The sequence below is a fragment of the Tachysurus fulvidraco genome, chromosome 2 (genome assembly GCF_022655615.1).
Source record: "Tachysurus fulvidraco isolate hzauxx_2018 chromosome 2, HZAU_PFXX_2.0, whole genome shotgun sequence".
Taxonomy (NCBI): domain Eukaryota; kingdom Metazoa; phylum Chordata; class Actinopteri; order Siluriformes; family Bagridae; genus Tachysurus; species Tachysurus fulvidraco.
The window spans coordinates 34,327,848-34,346,171 of NC_062519.1; the positions used below are offsets into that span (position 1 = coordinate 34,327,848).

Here is an 18,324-nt window from a genome sequence, read left to right on the forward strand (position 1 = left end):
AGCGTAACGGGGCCCTTCGAGGGCAAAACAAGCAATGGACAAAATGTTTCTTTTCGTCACCGAACTAATATTTGGTGAAAGCAACACCAGATTGCATTTTGACAAAGAATAATGTTTCTAAATTAAATTAGTTTGGGAAATGACTTTGGGGGAAATGTTACACATGTGTAATTATGAGAGTTGATTAAAATTGCACATATTTAAAGAGATGAAAAGAGAGAAAGATTCTGGAATTCTGGCTCTTTTAAATTGCAATTATTGAAACAGGTTTTGTAACATGCAGTTCAATAAGGCTCATGATACTGTATGATGTTCATTAGAAGGGTGAGTATGGCTTCATGAAACAATTTCAAAGTTAAAGAAAAAGCTACCGGAAACATTGTTAAGTTTGTCCGGCTTAGAAATTTTTATCTGTACTAGGCAGGATTAAATACAACGTAAACACCAACAGAGATATGGCTCAGCTCACCAATAAAGCATGGCACTTTATTCTACCAAATGGCTCACTGCTTTTTTTTTTTTCAAAAGCCAGAAAACTTTACAATATCCACCATATATGTGATTGTTCTTCTTTGCCTAATTATGGCTGGAATTGTTTTAAAAAGTCTTTCCCTCCCTTCAAATGAACAAAACAACACTACTTTGTATTTCATTGTATAAAATCTATTTCAGTAATTGCAAAATCAGCAAAGCATTACAAATAGAGGAAGCATTTCTGCGTTAACATTATTTTCCCTGCTGTGTCTGGGCGTCATTAAAAAGATTCATTTCCACTTATCCTGATAAATGGAATAACCTAATTGCCTGCATTTACAAAAAAAAAAAAAGTTCTCAACTTTCACCTAAAAAAGTGCTGACTCAGGGAGTCATTTGCAAAAGGCTCGTCACTATACTGTTCCCCATTCGTCGCCACCACAGGACCAGCAGTGAGGAGATATTACTTGAACAAAAGATCATTCACAGCACAATCCTGACACGGACAGTCAAACTGGAACAGATGCATCAGTTGTGTTATGGTTCACATTTGTTTTGCTCCTGTTTTAGCAATACAACCTGCCATTTGCTTACTAATTGTTTGTATTTACCTGTTTTGTTTTGGCCCTTGATTATTTTGTCTATTTTGTCCTTGTTGTGTCTGTGCAAAATTGTGTTCAGTGTTAGTCAAGAGGCTTTTATTGTCATTTCAACCATATATATCTGATACAGTATAATAATGGAATGAAACGTTTCTCCAGGACCAAGGTGCAACATAAAATAACACAGACCTAAAGAATAGACATTATTATGTATTCCTGATCCTTGTTTCTGAGCCATGCCTTTTAGCTTTCTGTATATGGCCTTACACATATTATGCATATTGCTAACAAGTATCAGTTATTATTATTTATATCGGAAGTTTTTTTTAACCATTTTTCTTAGATTTAGAATTACAGTGGATCGGGGTCAATAGGGTCTTGGGAATAGGGCAAGACACCTCTCTCTCTCTCTCTCTCTCTCTCTCTCTCTCTCTCTCTCTCTCTCTCTCTCTCTCTCTCTCTCACTCACTCTCTCTCTCTATCTCTCTCTCTCACACACACAAAGTTTGCCACCACAAATAAATAACTAAATAAATGTGCTCATATGTGATAGAAAACCACATTCATCAGCTTCTTGTGAAAGTTTACATGTTAAAAATGTATTTCAGCTTGATCACTGTCTAAAGGATAAACACTAGAAAATTCATGGTGACAAATGATTGTAAATCACTTCCGCCTAAATTTTGTAGAAGCAAAACCCTCAATTAATCAATTGTACTTAAATATAAGAGCATAAACCTGATTACATTTAATCCAGACAAGAACATAATTGATACTTGGTTCTAATACTTGTGCAATGTTTGCCCAATTACCGCGTGATTTAATTATATCGTAATTCAACATTCGCACAATCAAATTGGATTAAAAAAGGACACGTCATGGAAATGTGTATATCAGTTTAGGGGGTTGATGTTTTTTGTTTTTGGATGATTATATTTTCAGTGTTGAAAACAAAGCAGTGTTGTAACCAGTACCATGCTCAGCCTGGAGCGGACGTACCAGGAATGAATGTGAGGTGTGTTACACCATTAGATGCTGATGTTTTGGCCTGATTGATGATGGCTGAGCCTCCACTCAGCACTTCACCATCATTTCACGCTCCAGACAAAATCAAGCGTTAACCAGCAGATTGCGCAATACAATTATGCATGCAAGAACAATATATAACAGTTCAACTTTGAAAGGCACATTAGCCATGGAGAGGGAAGAGAGAAAAATCTCTTTGCTGCTCGCTTTATCACTGAAAAATATGAGCTTATCAAAACCTCATCAGGAACTTTTCAATATTTTAGCTGGACCGGCTACAAGAACATTAGAAAGATGGAGGTGAGCAGAATTAATTTCTTCTCCCCTCAGACATGAAGGGAAATTCTTCAATGCCCATCATCTAATATAACACACTTTAGCTGGGATGTTTGTGAAATTTACCGCTCTGTCGGTAAGTGATGATGGATAGTTTTAGAGATAGTTTTATAGCTGGAAATTCATCTCAATGTTTATGATATGCTGCGGTGATTCAAAACCGTGTGTAATGTGCAAAAGTTAAGAGATGACAGTGACAGAATGAATCGAGGCGTCTCTCTTGATAAAGCCTGACACACACAGTTCCTTTTATTACAAGTATACTCAGGCTGGACAATCTAATGAAATAAACATTGAGATGAATAACATCAGAATGTTTTTTTTTGTTGTGGGTTTTACAAATCCATTAGTTGTCTTCAGGCTCTCACCCACAAGCCAGCCCTCTCCTATCACACATAGAGCAACCTGAGAGGATGAAGACCAACATGTTTCCTCCAAGACACATGAAGCCAGCCAGCAAATCTTCTCAATCTTCTCAAACACAGGAAAAGAGATTAGCCCTCTTACGCATACATGACTTCAGAGATGTCCGTGATGCTCTCTCATCCCATTCCTCCCACAGAGCATTTTTGCTTTCAATGACCTTTTGCACATGCTGTCTCACATCTCAATCGACTGCTGTTTTGCACAATCCTTTACAATACCTCATGTAACTGCTGCTATAATACTAATTTGTTCATTCCAGTATTTACAATAGTCTGCACTGCTTTTGTGTATTGTCTTTTGTGTAATGCCTTGTATTTTTTGTTTGCAGCACTGTCTTTTGTCCTGCACTGTCTTTTTTGTCTTTTGTCCTGTGCTGTCTTTTTTGTCTTTTGCACTTTATGTGGCTAGGACATCTTACTAAGTCCCCAAAGATTTGTCTTTGTTCTATGTAGCACCATGGTCCCTGAGAAATGTTGTCTTATTTCACTGTGTACTGCAACAGCTATATATATTTGGAATGACAATAAAAACTTATTCTTCTTTACTTGACTATTCTACATCACGATTCAAGGAAGTGTCATCAAGTATCAAGTATAATTTCTAGTATTATCATTATGTGTCAGTGGGGGAGTGGCTAGGTGTATGGACAGAAGGGAGGCAGGTCAGACCATCGTTGTGCTTTCAGTGATGAGAGAAAGAGAGAGAGAGAGATAGAGTGTCTGATCTGGGCAGATCATGCAACACACACACTCATGCACACAAACACACATATGTGTGTGTGTGTGTGTGTGTGTGTGTGTGTGTGTGTGTGTGTGTGTGTGTGTTTGTGTGTGTGAATCTGATGGCATGAAAGCTGCTTTTCTTTTGAACTATGATTTTGTTGAGTTTTTTTTTTTAAGTTCGCTAAGAGCATAATAAACGTGAGCCTGGAGCTTAGCTAACATTGTACCTGTCTCTAGAGTCTTCCTCCACACCCACATACACTGGGGTTCCATACAATGGTTCTAAGTGAAGTCTTACCTACTCATGATAAAAAGTCCTTTAGCTGATGAGCTTTTAACATTTTTACTATGAAAATGTTTTGAATCCCAAACTGAAATACTTTCCTACATATTTTTATACAGTGTTTATCACAACAGTAGAATTTAAAAATAATGACCAAGAAAAATAAGGCTACATTTATACCAATTAGTGGTGTGTGTTGCCTCACATTCAGACAAAGTCTTTGGGAAAGCCAAATGGCGCTACAACAAACCCAACACTGAAGCTTCATTAGCACCACAATCAGTATGTGCTGGTAGTGTGGCAACATTTATACCAGCTTATTCATGGCCATTTTTGCAGCTTTGTTAGTAAACCTGCCTCCATATTGACTGAACATGATGTTTGCAGAAAGCCTGTACTAGCTATGTGGTTCAAGGTTTCCCCAGACCACTACAAACATTGTAGATCAGTGGTCCCCAACCCCCGGTCCGCGGACCAAATGGTACCGGGCCGCCCAAGAACATTAAATTATTTCCATTTTATTTACTGTTGTGTATTTCTCTCGGGTTTGTGCAACTTTCCATGGAGAGAGGTTAACCGGGAGCTGAGAGACGTCACCTAAAGCCGCACCAATACCGCGCATGCGCAAAATATCATGATATCGGTCCGGGTTTAGGTGACGTCTGGAGCTGAGCGTGTTTAACAGTGCTTGGTGTACGTGTATATTGTGTTTGCTCAAATTTAACCAATAAATTAGCAAAAATGAGCACGAAACAGACGTCGTTAGAAAGTTAGAAACTCTGCCGGTGTTCTGGATTAAAGTCATGGCGGAATACCCTGAGATTGCCACCACAGCACTTAAATCCCTATTGCCATTTCCGACATGCTGTCTGTGTGAAGCGGGGTTTTCTGCAGTGACAGCAACCAAAACAAACCAACGGAATAAACTGGACATAAGCAGCACACTTCGGGTGTCATTGTCTCCTATTACCCCAGATGGAACCGTCTCGTTGCAAAGAAACAAGCTCAGGGTTCTCATTGATTTAGCATTGTAGTGAGTTAAAAAGGCATGTTTAAATACAATTAAATTAAAATGATTCATTTTAATTTAATTGTATAGCCGCCACCCCCCACCCCCAGCGGGCCGAGGTAAAATTATCAAACATTGACTGGTCCGCAACGAAAAAAAGGTCCGGGACCACTGCTGTAGATGCCAAAACAAAACTGCAACAATGCTGTTTTGGTGTCATTCTATTAGCACATCTAAATATACAAATGTTTATATGTTGTGCCTCATTAACAAAAGGGATTATGAACCCTTTTTTCCAATACTCTCATTAGAAAAATGACTAACCCAGTTTTCTTTGGCACTCTGTATTTTTCTATTTCAGTGTCTCCATCTCCCCAAGCTTCTCTTTGTCCGTCAGTACAAATAAAGGTGCTGGTTAATCAGGGTGAATGAAAATGGCATCCCATTTCTCAATTGCCATTCCTTTATTAAGATGTATTCTTTGATAAGTACTTGCACAATTCCTAAATCACAATATTGGACAGAAACTGCTCTAAACTGCATCACCCCGGAACGTTGGCTGATGCATCATATCACCAGGTTTCACATTATCACAAGCATTGTGTTGTCTCAGAAGAGATCCAGACCCCCAGCAGTGTAAAGCAAGAGCCTCATCAACTCACAAGAGACTATAATCAAGCTGAGTTCAATCAAATTACCCCTGAGAATAAGAATAATCTAGGTTACAGCTACCCCTTAGTTTCTCAATGATCATTACCCACAATGCACAAGGCTATTTAGCTCTGTGTCTTATCTTACAAATCTACACCAACAACCGGGACAAAAACAAATACAATCATTACTAAACAGAATTAAATATGACCATACAACACAGAGGATATTAAAATTTGGCCTTTATAACATGTTGACTTCAATAATGGAAAATGTGTCTACATAAATAGCCAGCTCACGTCTCAGGTTTAAATGAAATTAATCAGTGTCCATAACAGCTACACAGCTTGAGTAAGATTTGAGTAAACTGTGCTGAAATGGCTCTCACAGCGAACATGCTTTACACAGTGCTATTCATATAAATATAAAAAATGTTTAGTGTATGACGGAAACTGAAACAGAGCCTGGTGTGCATGAAAAAGTGGTAACATGAAAGCTACCATGTAAACTTTGAAGCATTCTGTGGTATCGGACCTGAGACATCCCATAGGAGGTGGTGTGAGTTTGTTTGCACCGAAATTTTCACGCGATTCCTGTGAATTTGAATGCTACATTGATCAGGATGTGTTTTATCCAATCATGAATCAGGTTCCACAACACACGTGTACCATGAGTGGCACGGAAACATTGTGGGACATAGAGGAGGTAAGATCAATGACCTTACTGTGCATAATAGCACCAAAATAAAAATCAAAAAGAATAGGGTGAGTCACATTTATGGAGTTGTGCACATTTATGATGATAAATTTGTGATGATACAAAATGAACACAAAAAGGCACCAGGTATTGATAGTGAGTCTGAAACAGACTGACAATGTGTGTGTGTGTGTGTGTGTGTGTGTGTGTGTGTGTGTGTGTGTGTGTGTGTGTGTGTGTGTGTGTGTGTGTGTGTGTGTGTGTGTGTGTGTGTGTGAGGGTGGGTGGGTCGGTGGGGGCTGTAGGAAACATGTGCAATGTGAAAACCACCTAACTGAAGGATCAAAAATACATTCAGAAGGTCAGTTGACCAATAACTTAAAAAAAGTATTTGAATAACAATGAACATGTAAAAATTACATTACTCACTTCAAAACTGTGTATCAAATGACAATCATATACTAATTCTTAAAATGCACTCATGTGAATGACCTGGCAGCTCAGTTATAATGGCAGATTCGGGGAGCGTGGGGAATGGAAGCTCATTGCGTATTATTAAACCCCTCCTTAGTTCAATGAGAGGACTTCCGTGGAAAAAGGATGCCTGATCTATAGTGCTTCATAATGACTTATTTTATGATGACCCTGTGGCTTCATTAACATCTTTAATAAATAAAAAAAGAGCATGATGTGACAGATGTGAATAAGAATGAATGAATTGAACTGGAGAGTGAAATGCAAACCATGGCACTAATTGTGCTCATTCCCACTGACCATAACAGAATTACCTATACCACAAAATATAAATGTGATTTTATTTAACTTTTGACAGCTAAGATTAACCACAACAGTGGGCAGGATCAAGATTCTGTCAGGACAAGCATTCATCAACTAATCACTGAGATTATTACACCAATGAGAACATTCTCTCCATTGTCTGATTCATTTAGGGTAAATTTCTGGACAAATTATTATGTATGTTGGTGCACTTGTATTGATTTCAGTCAGCACCACAGTCTTGTTCATTTGACTGTTAATACAGCATTTATTACACATAAGCTGTAATAATATATAAATATATAAAGCACTGTAACCGATGAGCATCATGGCCACCTCAAATGGCCATGTTAAAGAAAATGATAAATATATTCTCTATTAAAAGTAGCAAAAGAAATCTTTCAGACTCAAGAACAATCACATTTGCATAATGCAAGTTAGCGCTATTGGAATTTATCTTGCTTGTTAGGAAGCAGATCTATTCTTTAAAATGGTTAGATGTTAAGAGAATGCTGCAGGCGGAGGAGAGAGAGAGAGAGAGAGAGAGAGAGAGAGAGAGAGAGAGAGAGAGAGAGAGAGAGAGAGAGAGAGAGAGAGAGAGAAAGAGTTGAGAAATGTGTTAGTTTAGAGTGCCCTCTGGTGAGGACATGTGAAATATATGATCGTTCCCGTCAGACACGAAGCTCGAAGCAGTCAGCAGTATTTATGCTTCCAGGCAATGAAGTGTGTCAGAATGATTCTTGCCTGCTAATATTTTACAGGCTCCGATCTCAAACAACGCACCAAGGTCCCAAGCTGTTCGAAAAGAACATGAACAAATGAGCTATTCGTGGAAAGCTTACTGTGCAATGTATTATTTACCTAAAATGATTGATTCAAATTAGTTCAAGCTCTAAAAACCATTATCAACAAAAGACCTCAGATTGGACTGGACACTGACCACAACTGCCAAGAAGCACAATTACACTTCCTCAGAGAGTTTAGTTGATTTATCTTGATGCATGCTGAAACAAAACCACATCCTTCATTTTCATTTGGATCAGTTTTGTCAAACTACAAGTTTAATTGTTACCAAAATCCCTCCATCCATCTATCATTGTACTGCTGGTCGCCTGGCGTCTACCCTGGGAGACTCAGAGAATAAGGCAGGGATGGATTGAACACCATGAACAGGCTCTAATACAGTACAAACACTCACATCCGAGGCACCATTGCACACACGCTCACACACTTGCACACCCATTTACACAATTTTAGAGATGCCAATCAGTCTAACAAGCAAGTCTCTGGTGTTGAGGTGGAAACTGGAACAGGTGGAGGACCATAAGTAACAAAGTACCAAGGAAGCAAATAACTACATAATTCTACATGTTGAGAATTAAATGAACTCAAGGTCTCGCTACTGTTATATAATGAAAATTGCTATTCACCCTGCGTTCTGAATTTAGTCAGTAAACAACCACAATCACTGCATATGGTGTAATGTTCATGTTGTTCATTAGGAGTTTCATTTTACTCAATGACTAACGCTTGATAAATCAGCTGTTGAGTATTTGAAACTGATCCACTGAGCTAAAAATCAAACAGACAAAAAAATAATAACCATTACAAAAAATACATTTAAATGTTCTTGATGGTGGATTCATGTGAAGTTCACAGTTTAATATATTCAATAATATCTATTAAGGGAACCGTAATATAAGTATTTTCACTTATACCCCATAACTAGCTATGTCCGAAACGGCATACTACACATACAAAGTAGTTAATATTTCAAAGGTAGTATTATCTCAAATTGATCACTGACTTTTTTTTTTACTGACCCTGAAGTGTAAGCCATTTCCCAGTCAACGTCAAATGACACCAAAAGCATTCGTTATGACACTGCTAGCTTTAGCTGTAACTTAACAAGATGCAAAAAAAAGGCCAATGAGGGAACTGATTTCAGCTTCTGGAATTGAGTGCTAACAGAAACTTGTTTGTGGATGTGTAAACTATAACCTGATAAAAAAGTTTGATCAATTTAATAAAGTACACATTTGCTCAGGTATATGGGGGAATAAAACATGCTATTATAGGTCAAACAATAAACATTACTCTGTTGCATGCCTGTTGTCTAGTCCGCATTCAAGGCCCTTCAACTCCCAGAATCCCCATCAGCAGGTCCATTCTTGCATTCCGTGCACTTTTATAACTATATTCCTTTGCTGTTAAATTCACTGTAGTTCCATAATTCTTCATAATAGTAACTTTAGATAATGATCCATCAGATCAGCTGCTGAAAAATACAAACACTGGAATGGATGAATGAGTGCTATAGTGTAATAGCGGTTTTCCTGTCCTCTATTTGGCAGCATGGCAGCGAACGTAAAACACTTGTTTTTGGCACTGCTTTGTTTGCTAGACCTAACGAGGTTCCTCCAAGTATTCTATGTCTATTTGAGGAACTTTTTAAGTGTCTCACCGGTCATGGAGTTCTCAGAGGTGCTGAGCTGCTCGCGGAGTTTGTCTACGTCGTCAGGGTGGACTTGCTCATACAGGGTGCTGCCGAACCACTCAGACTGTGGATGGTTCAGCACGGGGGTCACAGAGTCCGACACGTAGATCACACGGCCTGTCTCAGCTGCCACCACAAACAGGAAGCCATCAGCTGCCTCCAGGATCAAATGCTTCAGCTCCTGCAGGACAAAACGCAACCACAGTTTAGGTTCAGTTCAGTAAGTATACACATGCTATGATTGCCATTTAAGCAGTTCAGACAGAATATTAGGCAGTCATAATTCATTGGTTACTGTTCACTGTTTAATCTCAACTGCAAGTTGTTTTGGAAGAAAGCATTTTCAGAAGAAAATAAATAAAGAAGTAGAAGAAGTAATAAATAAATAAATGAAAAGGAAGATGAGTACAATTGTGCTGAAGAAGCCCATCTTTTCTGTTTGTCAGAATCCATTATGATTCTTCAAAGACTGAAGTGATTTTACTCCAAATGTCAATACTATTAATGTTCATATGATTAATGTCACAGGGACATGGTTATTGTTGCTTTGCCATCATATTTAAGGCAATTTAGGCTAATTTACTGTGAAAAATATTAGACTGAAAATGAATAAAAATAAATAAAAAATAAATGAAAAAAAAAAACCCCACTTTTTTATATTTAAACAATTATAATATTATTATTACAAAACCATTTCTTATGACTATTCAGATAGGATTTTAAGCAGCTATACCTCACATTATCTTCTACCTAATACTTCTAGAATATTCTACTCTTCTACCATTTTATACTACTTTTTGGAGATTAGAGAGAAAGCTGCTCTTATTTAGCTTTAGCTAATATCCTTGGTGAAACCTAAAGAGGACCCTAAAGACGAACTAATTTACCATCAGTAACTAAAATACCTGTGTGGTTTGAGGAAGGAATCTTTTTCTTTTATGAATCCCTCATCTACTTTTTAGGTGTTTATAGTTTTCTACTTTAATAAAGACTGGAATGATGAATTTGAAGATAAAGGGACATAAAGAGCTCTATATTAGACAATCGTGCTACTTGTGCTTGTTTCCTTTGCATCTCCTTACAGCAGCCCACAGCATTTTGACCTCTCTTTAAGTTTCATCATTTCTGTCTGCTGCTTAATTCATATCAACAGAGAATATGATAAGCTTTGAAACAGGTGATTATTTATTCTTTTGAATAAATTGAAATTTTGTTTATCTAATTTAATTTAATTTGGTGTCTAAATTGGCAAAAAATAAAGACTCATTTGTGTGTTGATGAAGCCTCGCTGCCTACCTGCTCAGTGAGGAAGGAGGGTTTGTATGCTCCATCAGTGGACGTGTTACCAGTTCCTCTCATGGACTTCATGTGTGACACGGCCATACGCAGGATGGTGAGCTTGTCAGGTTTCCGTGCCAGCGCACTGCAAGTGGGCACCATGTCCGACAGCTCGGTGATGTACTGCGTCATTTTATTGCGTCGGCGTCGCTCGATCTCACTGTGGTTCTCTCTGCACAGAGAAAGCGGAAAAAAGCTGGTGTTTTATATGCATGTAATAACAGATCAAATAATAATTTCATTAGTCATGAAATCTTCAGGGAAAAGTCTGACTGTCCTGAGGGTGTTAAGTAAAGAATGAGTCCCTAATTCATTCATACTTATTTAACACAAACTGGAATGCAAGGAAATCTATAACTGACTCATGTTCATATCATTACTCATTACCTTGAACCTGAAAGAGCAAAAAATAATATCCATAACCCCCTCTTGAGGAAATGAGGACTAACTCATTTGTGTTGTTATCTAACTGTGTTGTTCTTTGCACTGCCGCTCTGCCACATGTCAGGATATTGAGTTGGACCTGTAGCTCTCTCTGCTCTAGGGGCATCAGATAACGACTGCCCCAGCTTTGTTCTTCAGCACAGCATTGGACAACAACACTTAGAAGATACAAATATAAACCAAATACCAATAAGAACTTTAGCTATACTATTATATAGTATATTTATAATATTATATATATTATATACTATACTATTTACTATTTATAGCTCTAAATAGCTTGATACAACAGAGCAAGCAAACATACAACTGGGATTTTTAATGTCACTAATGGGTTTTGATACCTGTTTTATTCACCTTAGAGTTTCTCACCTTAGGCTTGCTCGATAGAGAGCTAAATCTGTATACTGTTAAAAGCAAGAATATATATATATATATATATATATATATATATATATATATATATATATATATATATAAGAATAATACCTGTCTTGTAATGCATGTCTTAGATCTTGGCATTAGTCTGCAGTTCCCATTTTTTTGAGAATGTGAAGACAAGAAATTCCCTCATTAATTTGGACAATCAATCACCATGTACCTACTGTTCATACTGTTCATTATCCTTCTTCAGTCTTCATCTCAGACATTCATTAAAGAGCACATAGTTGTTTTGAAATCGCTCAAAGCTGAATCATAAACTGAACTCCAATAAAGAAATATAATAAATCTGTAGTACTAGTCATCTGAGTGTGATGGCTCCATGGGAAATGGATGTATGTAGCTCTGGGGGATAATTAAAGACAAGGAATGTATTTACACGGACAGAGTTGGCTGCATAAAGACAAAAAGCTACAAAAAATATTATGACAACTGGAAAAAAAGTTTAACAGTATAAATATTTGGCTTAATCAACCGTAAAATAAAATGAACTACTATTGTTTTGTGTCCCACATCCAAGTGAAGTGGATTTTATGCCTTTATAAATAACAGCATTTTGTAGACACTCTTATACAGAGCGACTTACAGTATCTCATTATTATTATTTTTTTTAAACAACTGAGCAATTGAGGTTTAAGGGCCTTGTTTAAAGTGGCAGCATGGTGGACCTGGGATCGAACTCACAACCTTCCGATTGGTCGCCCAACACCTTAACCACTAGGCTACCACTAGCCCTTGCTGATTTAGGATGCCTTATAATTCACTAGGCAAGACGAATCCACAGAGGAATCGCAGTGATATCCACAAACAAGGGATGTATAATATCTCTCATGACACATGAGAAGTAAAGAAAGGAATATCAAAACAGTAAGGAAGTAAAGACCTCCTCCTCCTCCCATGGGATCCCGGTCTTGAAAATCTCTTCACAGTCTAGTCCAGATGCCTTGTGAACTATTCCTGCAAGCTTTCAATCTATCTGGCAATCAGGCAAACATTAGTGCACCTCCTAATCAAATCTTTAGTTATATCTTCTTAGAACACTTTCTCTTTTTATCACTTTATCTTTACAAAAAAAAAAAATATACCAAAGAATATTGTGCTTTTTATCAATTTGCTCCACTAATATGCAGACCTGTCCGCATTTCTCCTGTCAGGGAACTGGTAACCAGTATTTTGGTTTGAATTCTGCCTCATTTATAAGCTGTATTATAGTCTCAGTCCAAATGTTAAATATATTTCTCAATCAATCTCTCTGATCGCTCGCTCAATTTCATGACTTCTTGTCAGGACAGCGGTGTTGGCTGGGCTCAGCTTTAGAGCCTCTGTCTCAGTGACCGAATTTTAGAGCCACGTTGCCCTACCTGGCATAACGTTCCTTATCAGCAGGCATTTGTTCATCATCATACCTGCAAACAGAAAGAAAAAAAGGAATAAGTAAGAATAACAGAAAGGATTTAACTTAGCTATATTATGCTTGAAATAAATAAAATGAAAAAAAAAAGTACTGTATGTATGCATGCGTTATTTTATATATCTATATAAAACTACGGCCATGTATGTGTATGTATGCATTGTATGTATGTATGTGTGTTTATATGTAGTATGCACTGTATGTACGTGAGGAAAAAATGTCAAACGAAGGTGTCAAAAGAATCAATGACAAAACTAAAAACATAGATTGATGGCTGTATCCCTACTCCCCATGATGATGGAATAATAATATCTATATTCTAACCCTAGATCTGATGGAGGCATTAAAACGGACAAATGTGATGTTAGTCACATTTAGTCCCACATAAAGGTCTAAGAAAGTAGCATAAGAATAGTGTTCTTTGGGTGTCCCTTCGTTTGGGACACTTTTAAACAAGCACCATACATTTTTCTTGGACTAGGCAGACATTTTAATTATCGCAAAGTTTCAGAAACGCATGTTTACTTTTCTGATTAGCAAACACATTTGGTTAACAGTCAACAGAAACCTGACTGATGAGAAGTGTTTCATGTTCTTTTTTCCTCCTATCTGGAGCAGTGGCATGATTACTGTGACAAGGCAATTACTGCAATATTAAAATTTGCATATTTAATACTGGCACATGTTGGCTAATTTTGTCTGCTATAATATTGCTCGAGGCTGCATGGCTGTGTTGGGGTTATAGTAGTGATACTGGAAGAGAGGAACAGGGCTGGGATTAGCTGTAGCTCGGCCAGCAGAGGGCAGTGTCTCCACTCCGGGGAATTACAGACACACGTCCTTTAAAGAGAACATGAACTGGAAAAAAACAACACGATGAGGCAGGGAAAAAAAACATGATTAAATGGTTTTAAATGACACAAACTCAATCTGGGAAAGAGACACACTGGGGAAAACTCAAATAAAATATGACAGAACAAAAGCGATGCAAAATAACAAAGACAAGACATGGTTCATGGTATGGGATGCTAGTGCTGTGGATCTATTTAAAATGTTTTCATAGTGTTGCATTTATGGAAAAAAAATCGAAATAAACTCTGTCTGTATGTTTAAAATGTAAAGATTAAAAAGATGTTTCAATATTTTGTAATGCGAACCTTGAAAACTTGCTCGGTCCTTCTCCATCTTCATCATCGAAGTCCATCCTGCAATGCAAGAAATAAAACTGTGTGAACATATTTATAAGTATAAAAGGCTTCCGGACTTTTTTTTTATTAAATGTCAACAAAGATCACTGACATGGATAGAGGGGAAAATTTTTGGTGTATTTGCTGATGTTTTGAAACGTTACAGAAAGTTGTACATCGATTAAACCACTTTTGTGCTGTTTGAACCTTTTCTGCTACCGTAGACACTCCTCCACTAATTTTGGTGACATTTGCCTAAAAACAGTGCAAAACTTATGTAGTAGGGCTTGTTTTCCTTTATCTTCTAAATGCTGCACTTATTTGTCTACTAGGCAACTACTACTACTACTACTACTACTACTACTACTACTACTACTACTAATAATAATAATAATAATAATAATAATAATAATAATAATGGATGTGACTTCTGCTTGTCCACCGTTGCTATATTCATGGCACAGTACATCAATGTTACCATCATAGACTTTATACTTGCTTGCGTGTAAAACACTTAGACCTCTTTATCATGCTGTTTATGTACACACACACACACACACACACACACACACACACACACACACACACACACACACACAAAACCGTGTTGCTGTAGTGTAGAATTCAGCATCATTGTCACTGACTAATAGTGTCACTGCTGCCAGCATGTGGGTGGCAGCAGTTGTGGCTGAAGCGGTTTATCCATGGAAACAGTGTGCATGAGTGTTTTCTCAGTTAACACGATTATTAGAAATAAAAGCAACTGTTCAGATTGAACAGGATGTTGTGAATGCCATATGGCACGTCGCAACAACACTTTCAGCCTCTTTCAGTGTGTTCTGTCTCAACATGCGTTGGCTTCAAAACGTAGGCTTAGTGCTGCTTGCTTCTTGGACTATAAAACTGTGTATGAGTAATTCTCTGCACACTGATTAATCCACCGAATCAAGTGCAAGCAACAATCTGGAAGCAGTGTGATTCATACTTGGATTTTATATATATATATATATATATATATATATATTTATATACAAAAAAATGGATCAAATCATAATTATTATTATGCAATGTACGACGAGGATCGGGAAATTACAGCTCCGTGTAAGATTCGATACCAATACCGACATCTATACGGTAACAGAGCAGTTCTCTAGCTGTCCATCACATCAGAGGTGTTTTGGTGAACTGTTGAAGACAATGTGTTCTCTGTTGATGTGTTGTATCAGTCATCATTCAAAAGTGGAACTTTGCACTTGTCAGAAAGTCACCATATTTTGAGAAGAGATATAAAGTGAGGTACAGTACCTGGTTGAAGGCGTTAAAAGACTTGCAAGCTTTTTCTAGAGAGCCTGGTCTGTTTCTACATTAAACATGGGCGAGACTCGCCTACATTCACTGAAAGAGGTCATTAAAGCCACACAGAAATGAAAGTGGGATATAAACAAGTACTTCTTTGTCTGTTCATCACGAGATGCTCTGGGATAATGTCTTAGCCGTGTATCATCTCTCTGGTATGATCAATTACAGAAACGCATGTGACTGGATAAGCCACAAACAGAGGATCTGTCACAGAAGAAGAGCTTGTTGATGTTCAGAAAACCGAACTAAAGAGTAACTGAACTACGGCCATTTTCACATGGTGATCTAGACCTCTACACATTTTGGCATATTTCACTAAAATACTTCCACATCCAGAGCAAGGGTTGCAAAGGTGATGGTCCTTGAATTATATAATTCCCTCTCACAAGTACGCAACACGTCACAGTTTCAAACTGTTTCAGAACACAAGAAATATAGTTCAACAAAAGTTCAAGATTAATATTAGACTTAAATGTGTTTAATACGATATGATAAATACTAACACATTTAAGTCTAATATTAATCTTGAACTTTTGTTGTACTATATTTCTTGTGTTCTGCTTTGAGTCCACTGTGAAAAGCATCCATACAAAGAAAATTGAATAAAACAGAAAAATAGTCATTGCCGGCATTTGTCCATGTGGGCCTGCAATTAAGCAACGTGCCCTCTGATTGGCTGAATTTATTCCAACCTTACATGCCACGTGATGGAGCTGCATCTGTTGGCTATTTCAGTGCAAAACAGCAATAAAGTTTTAGTTAAGTTGATTTTACTGCAAGTACCATTCAAATTTGTTTTATTGCACAATCCGATCACTAGGCTGGCACTACGCATCAAATCAAGCACACGCAAGTCCTCATCCTCTTGGCTTGGTAGATTGGACAGTGTGCAGAAATTGTCTTTGCCTAAATTGCTGAGGCTTAGGACACACTGCTCATCAGGTTAAAGGAATGAAGTGTTTAAACGGAGCTGGTGATGATGAGATTTACAGCCACTGAGATCCAACAAGCAGCAGTATCTCCCTCTGATTCGATTAAGGCTGTTAAATAAAGTGGACAGCTGCTTTATGTTGTCCAGAGCTGGGAGACTTGGAGGAAATGGCTGTGTGCTGTAACAATGTAAATTTATCTTAAAGGAGCATGGGATTTATCTCAGTGGACAGACAGACCATACATGGGGCCGATTGCTAGACTGATAGTGGACCTATACGGACCCTCAGAAGCTTTATATGTTCATATATTAATTATTAAATGATGGCATAATCAATGTAATACAATATTACAGTTGATAGAAAAGGTTTGAAACTTAAGAGCCAGTTGTTTTGCTTAAAATTAAATAATAAAGATATTAAATATATTAATATAGTCCTTCCTGTATTTTCACTTTTTTTTTTTACTACAGTCAAAAGTGCTTGAATTTGTTGAAGCTTGTCAATATTTGCAATGCAACTCTTTTGCAAAGATTTTCTCTTTTTTTTTATGTGGAAAACTACTTGAATTGGCAAAATTGCAAGAACAGGATTTTTCGATGTGGCTTTCTGTGTTGAAAGAGGATTTTGGCTGAATGTGTTGTGATGAGCTCACATGGCACGCCTTGTCCCAAATCTGAGGAAAATCTGCTGTAATTTAAAAGAATTGCAAACTCCTACAAAAACTGCATTACGTTACTTTCTGCAACTGCACAAACACAAAATTGTGGAGGGATTGTCTAATATAATTACAGCACACTGACTCCAAATCATGGCTGTCCCATCAACACACATCATGACATCATCACTGTCAACAAGCTCAAAAAATAAAAGACAGGTTACCCACCCGGTTGATCTCCTCTTGCCCCCTCGTCCTGGCATGTTGCCCCCCATTCTCACCTGCCCTGCAACAGCACCTGCCATGGTCACCGGCCCAGGAAGATCTGTGCCCATCTCTGAAGCAGAAACAACAAAGACACAGCATTAAACAGTTTGCAAACATATTTACAAAGTATTTTCATTTCTCTGGAAATATAAGTGTGCTAGCTGGCGTTGAAAGGTACGAGGCCTTTGACATATCTATAGCTGAATTCCTGCAGGCTTGCGTTAGTGCTATAGAGACCGGTGGACATGGCAGCACTACCCAAACAATTTCAGGCATGCTGGTATATATGTGCAAACAGGGAAGTGTGTAGAAATCCCAGCAATCGGTTGCTTAAAACAAAACATAACTACGGAGCAACACGTAACTTTTCCAGCATATTTAAAACTCAGCTGTTACTGGATACCTGAAAACTCAACAGAGTATTCGGTAGAGAATTCAGCAGTTATGCTCTCATTACGTATGCTAGCTGGAGGCACCCTACCCCTTCTCCATGCCCCGCCCCACCCCAGCCCACCCCCACCAAGAAACAACATTAACACCACGGTTCTTGTGGATGTAGTGCATGCTCAGACACACTGATCACAGATTAAACTACTGTTCTGGGAAACATATTGACAGCTCTAACGAAACACACATGCAAGAGTCACAGGAAAGCTCATACTGCTGCACTGCCTCAGGTCAAAAGCAACTAATGAGGCCATCCAAGTCTACCCCTTGCCTCTGAATGCACAAAATCCCCATTAATATTTTATGTGGTGTGTATTTGAATTTTCCAGACTCTCATAATATAT

At 37.8% G+C, this 18,324-nt stretch overlaps 1 protein-coding gene across 4 annotated transcripts in view; it reads right to left on the reverse strand.

The window, feature by feature from the left end:
• The window catches only part of arnt2 (aryl-hydrocarbon receptor nuclear translocator 2), a 96,115-nt gene that overhangs the window by 66,864 nt on the left and 10,927 nt on the right, over nucleotides 1-18,324 (reverse strand). For 2 of the 4 annotated variants that reach the window (XM_027162132.2, XM_027162123.2), the window contains exons 2-6: nucleotides 17,495-17,603; nucleotides 14,291-14,338; nucleotides 13,084-13,128; nucleotides 10,796-11,009; nucleotides 9,467-9,680 (exon numbers count right to left, since the gene is read on the reverse strand). In XM_027162132.2, the coding sequence (XP_027017933.1) occupies nucleotides 9,467-9,680; nucleotides 10,796-11,009; nucleotides 13,084-13,128; nucleotides 14,291-14,338; nucleotides 17,495-17,603 (630 nt within the window). The remainder of the gene's footprint in view (nucleotides 1-9,466; nucleotides 9,681-10,795; nucleotides 11,010-13,083; nucleotides 13,129-14,290; nucleotides 14,339-17,494; nucleotides 17,604-18,324) is intronic. The other 2 variants (XM_027162152.2, XM_027162142.2) reach the window with 1 other exon arrangement.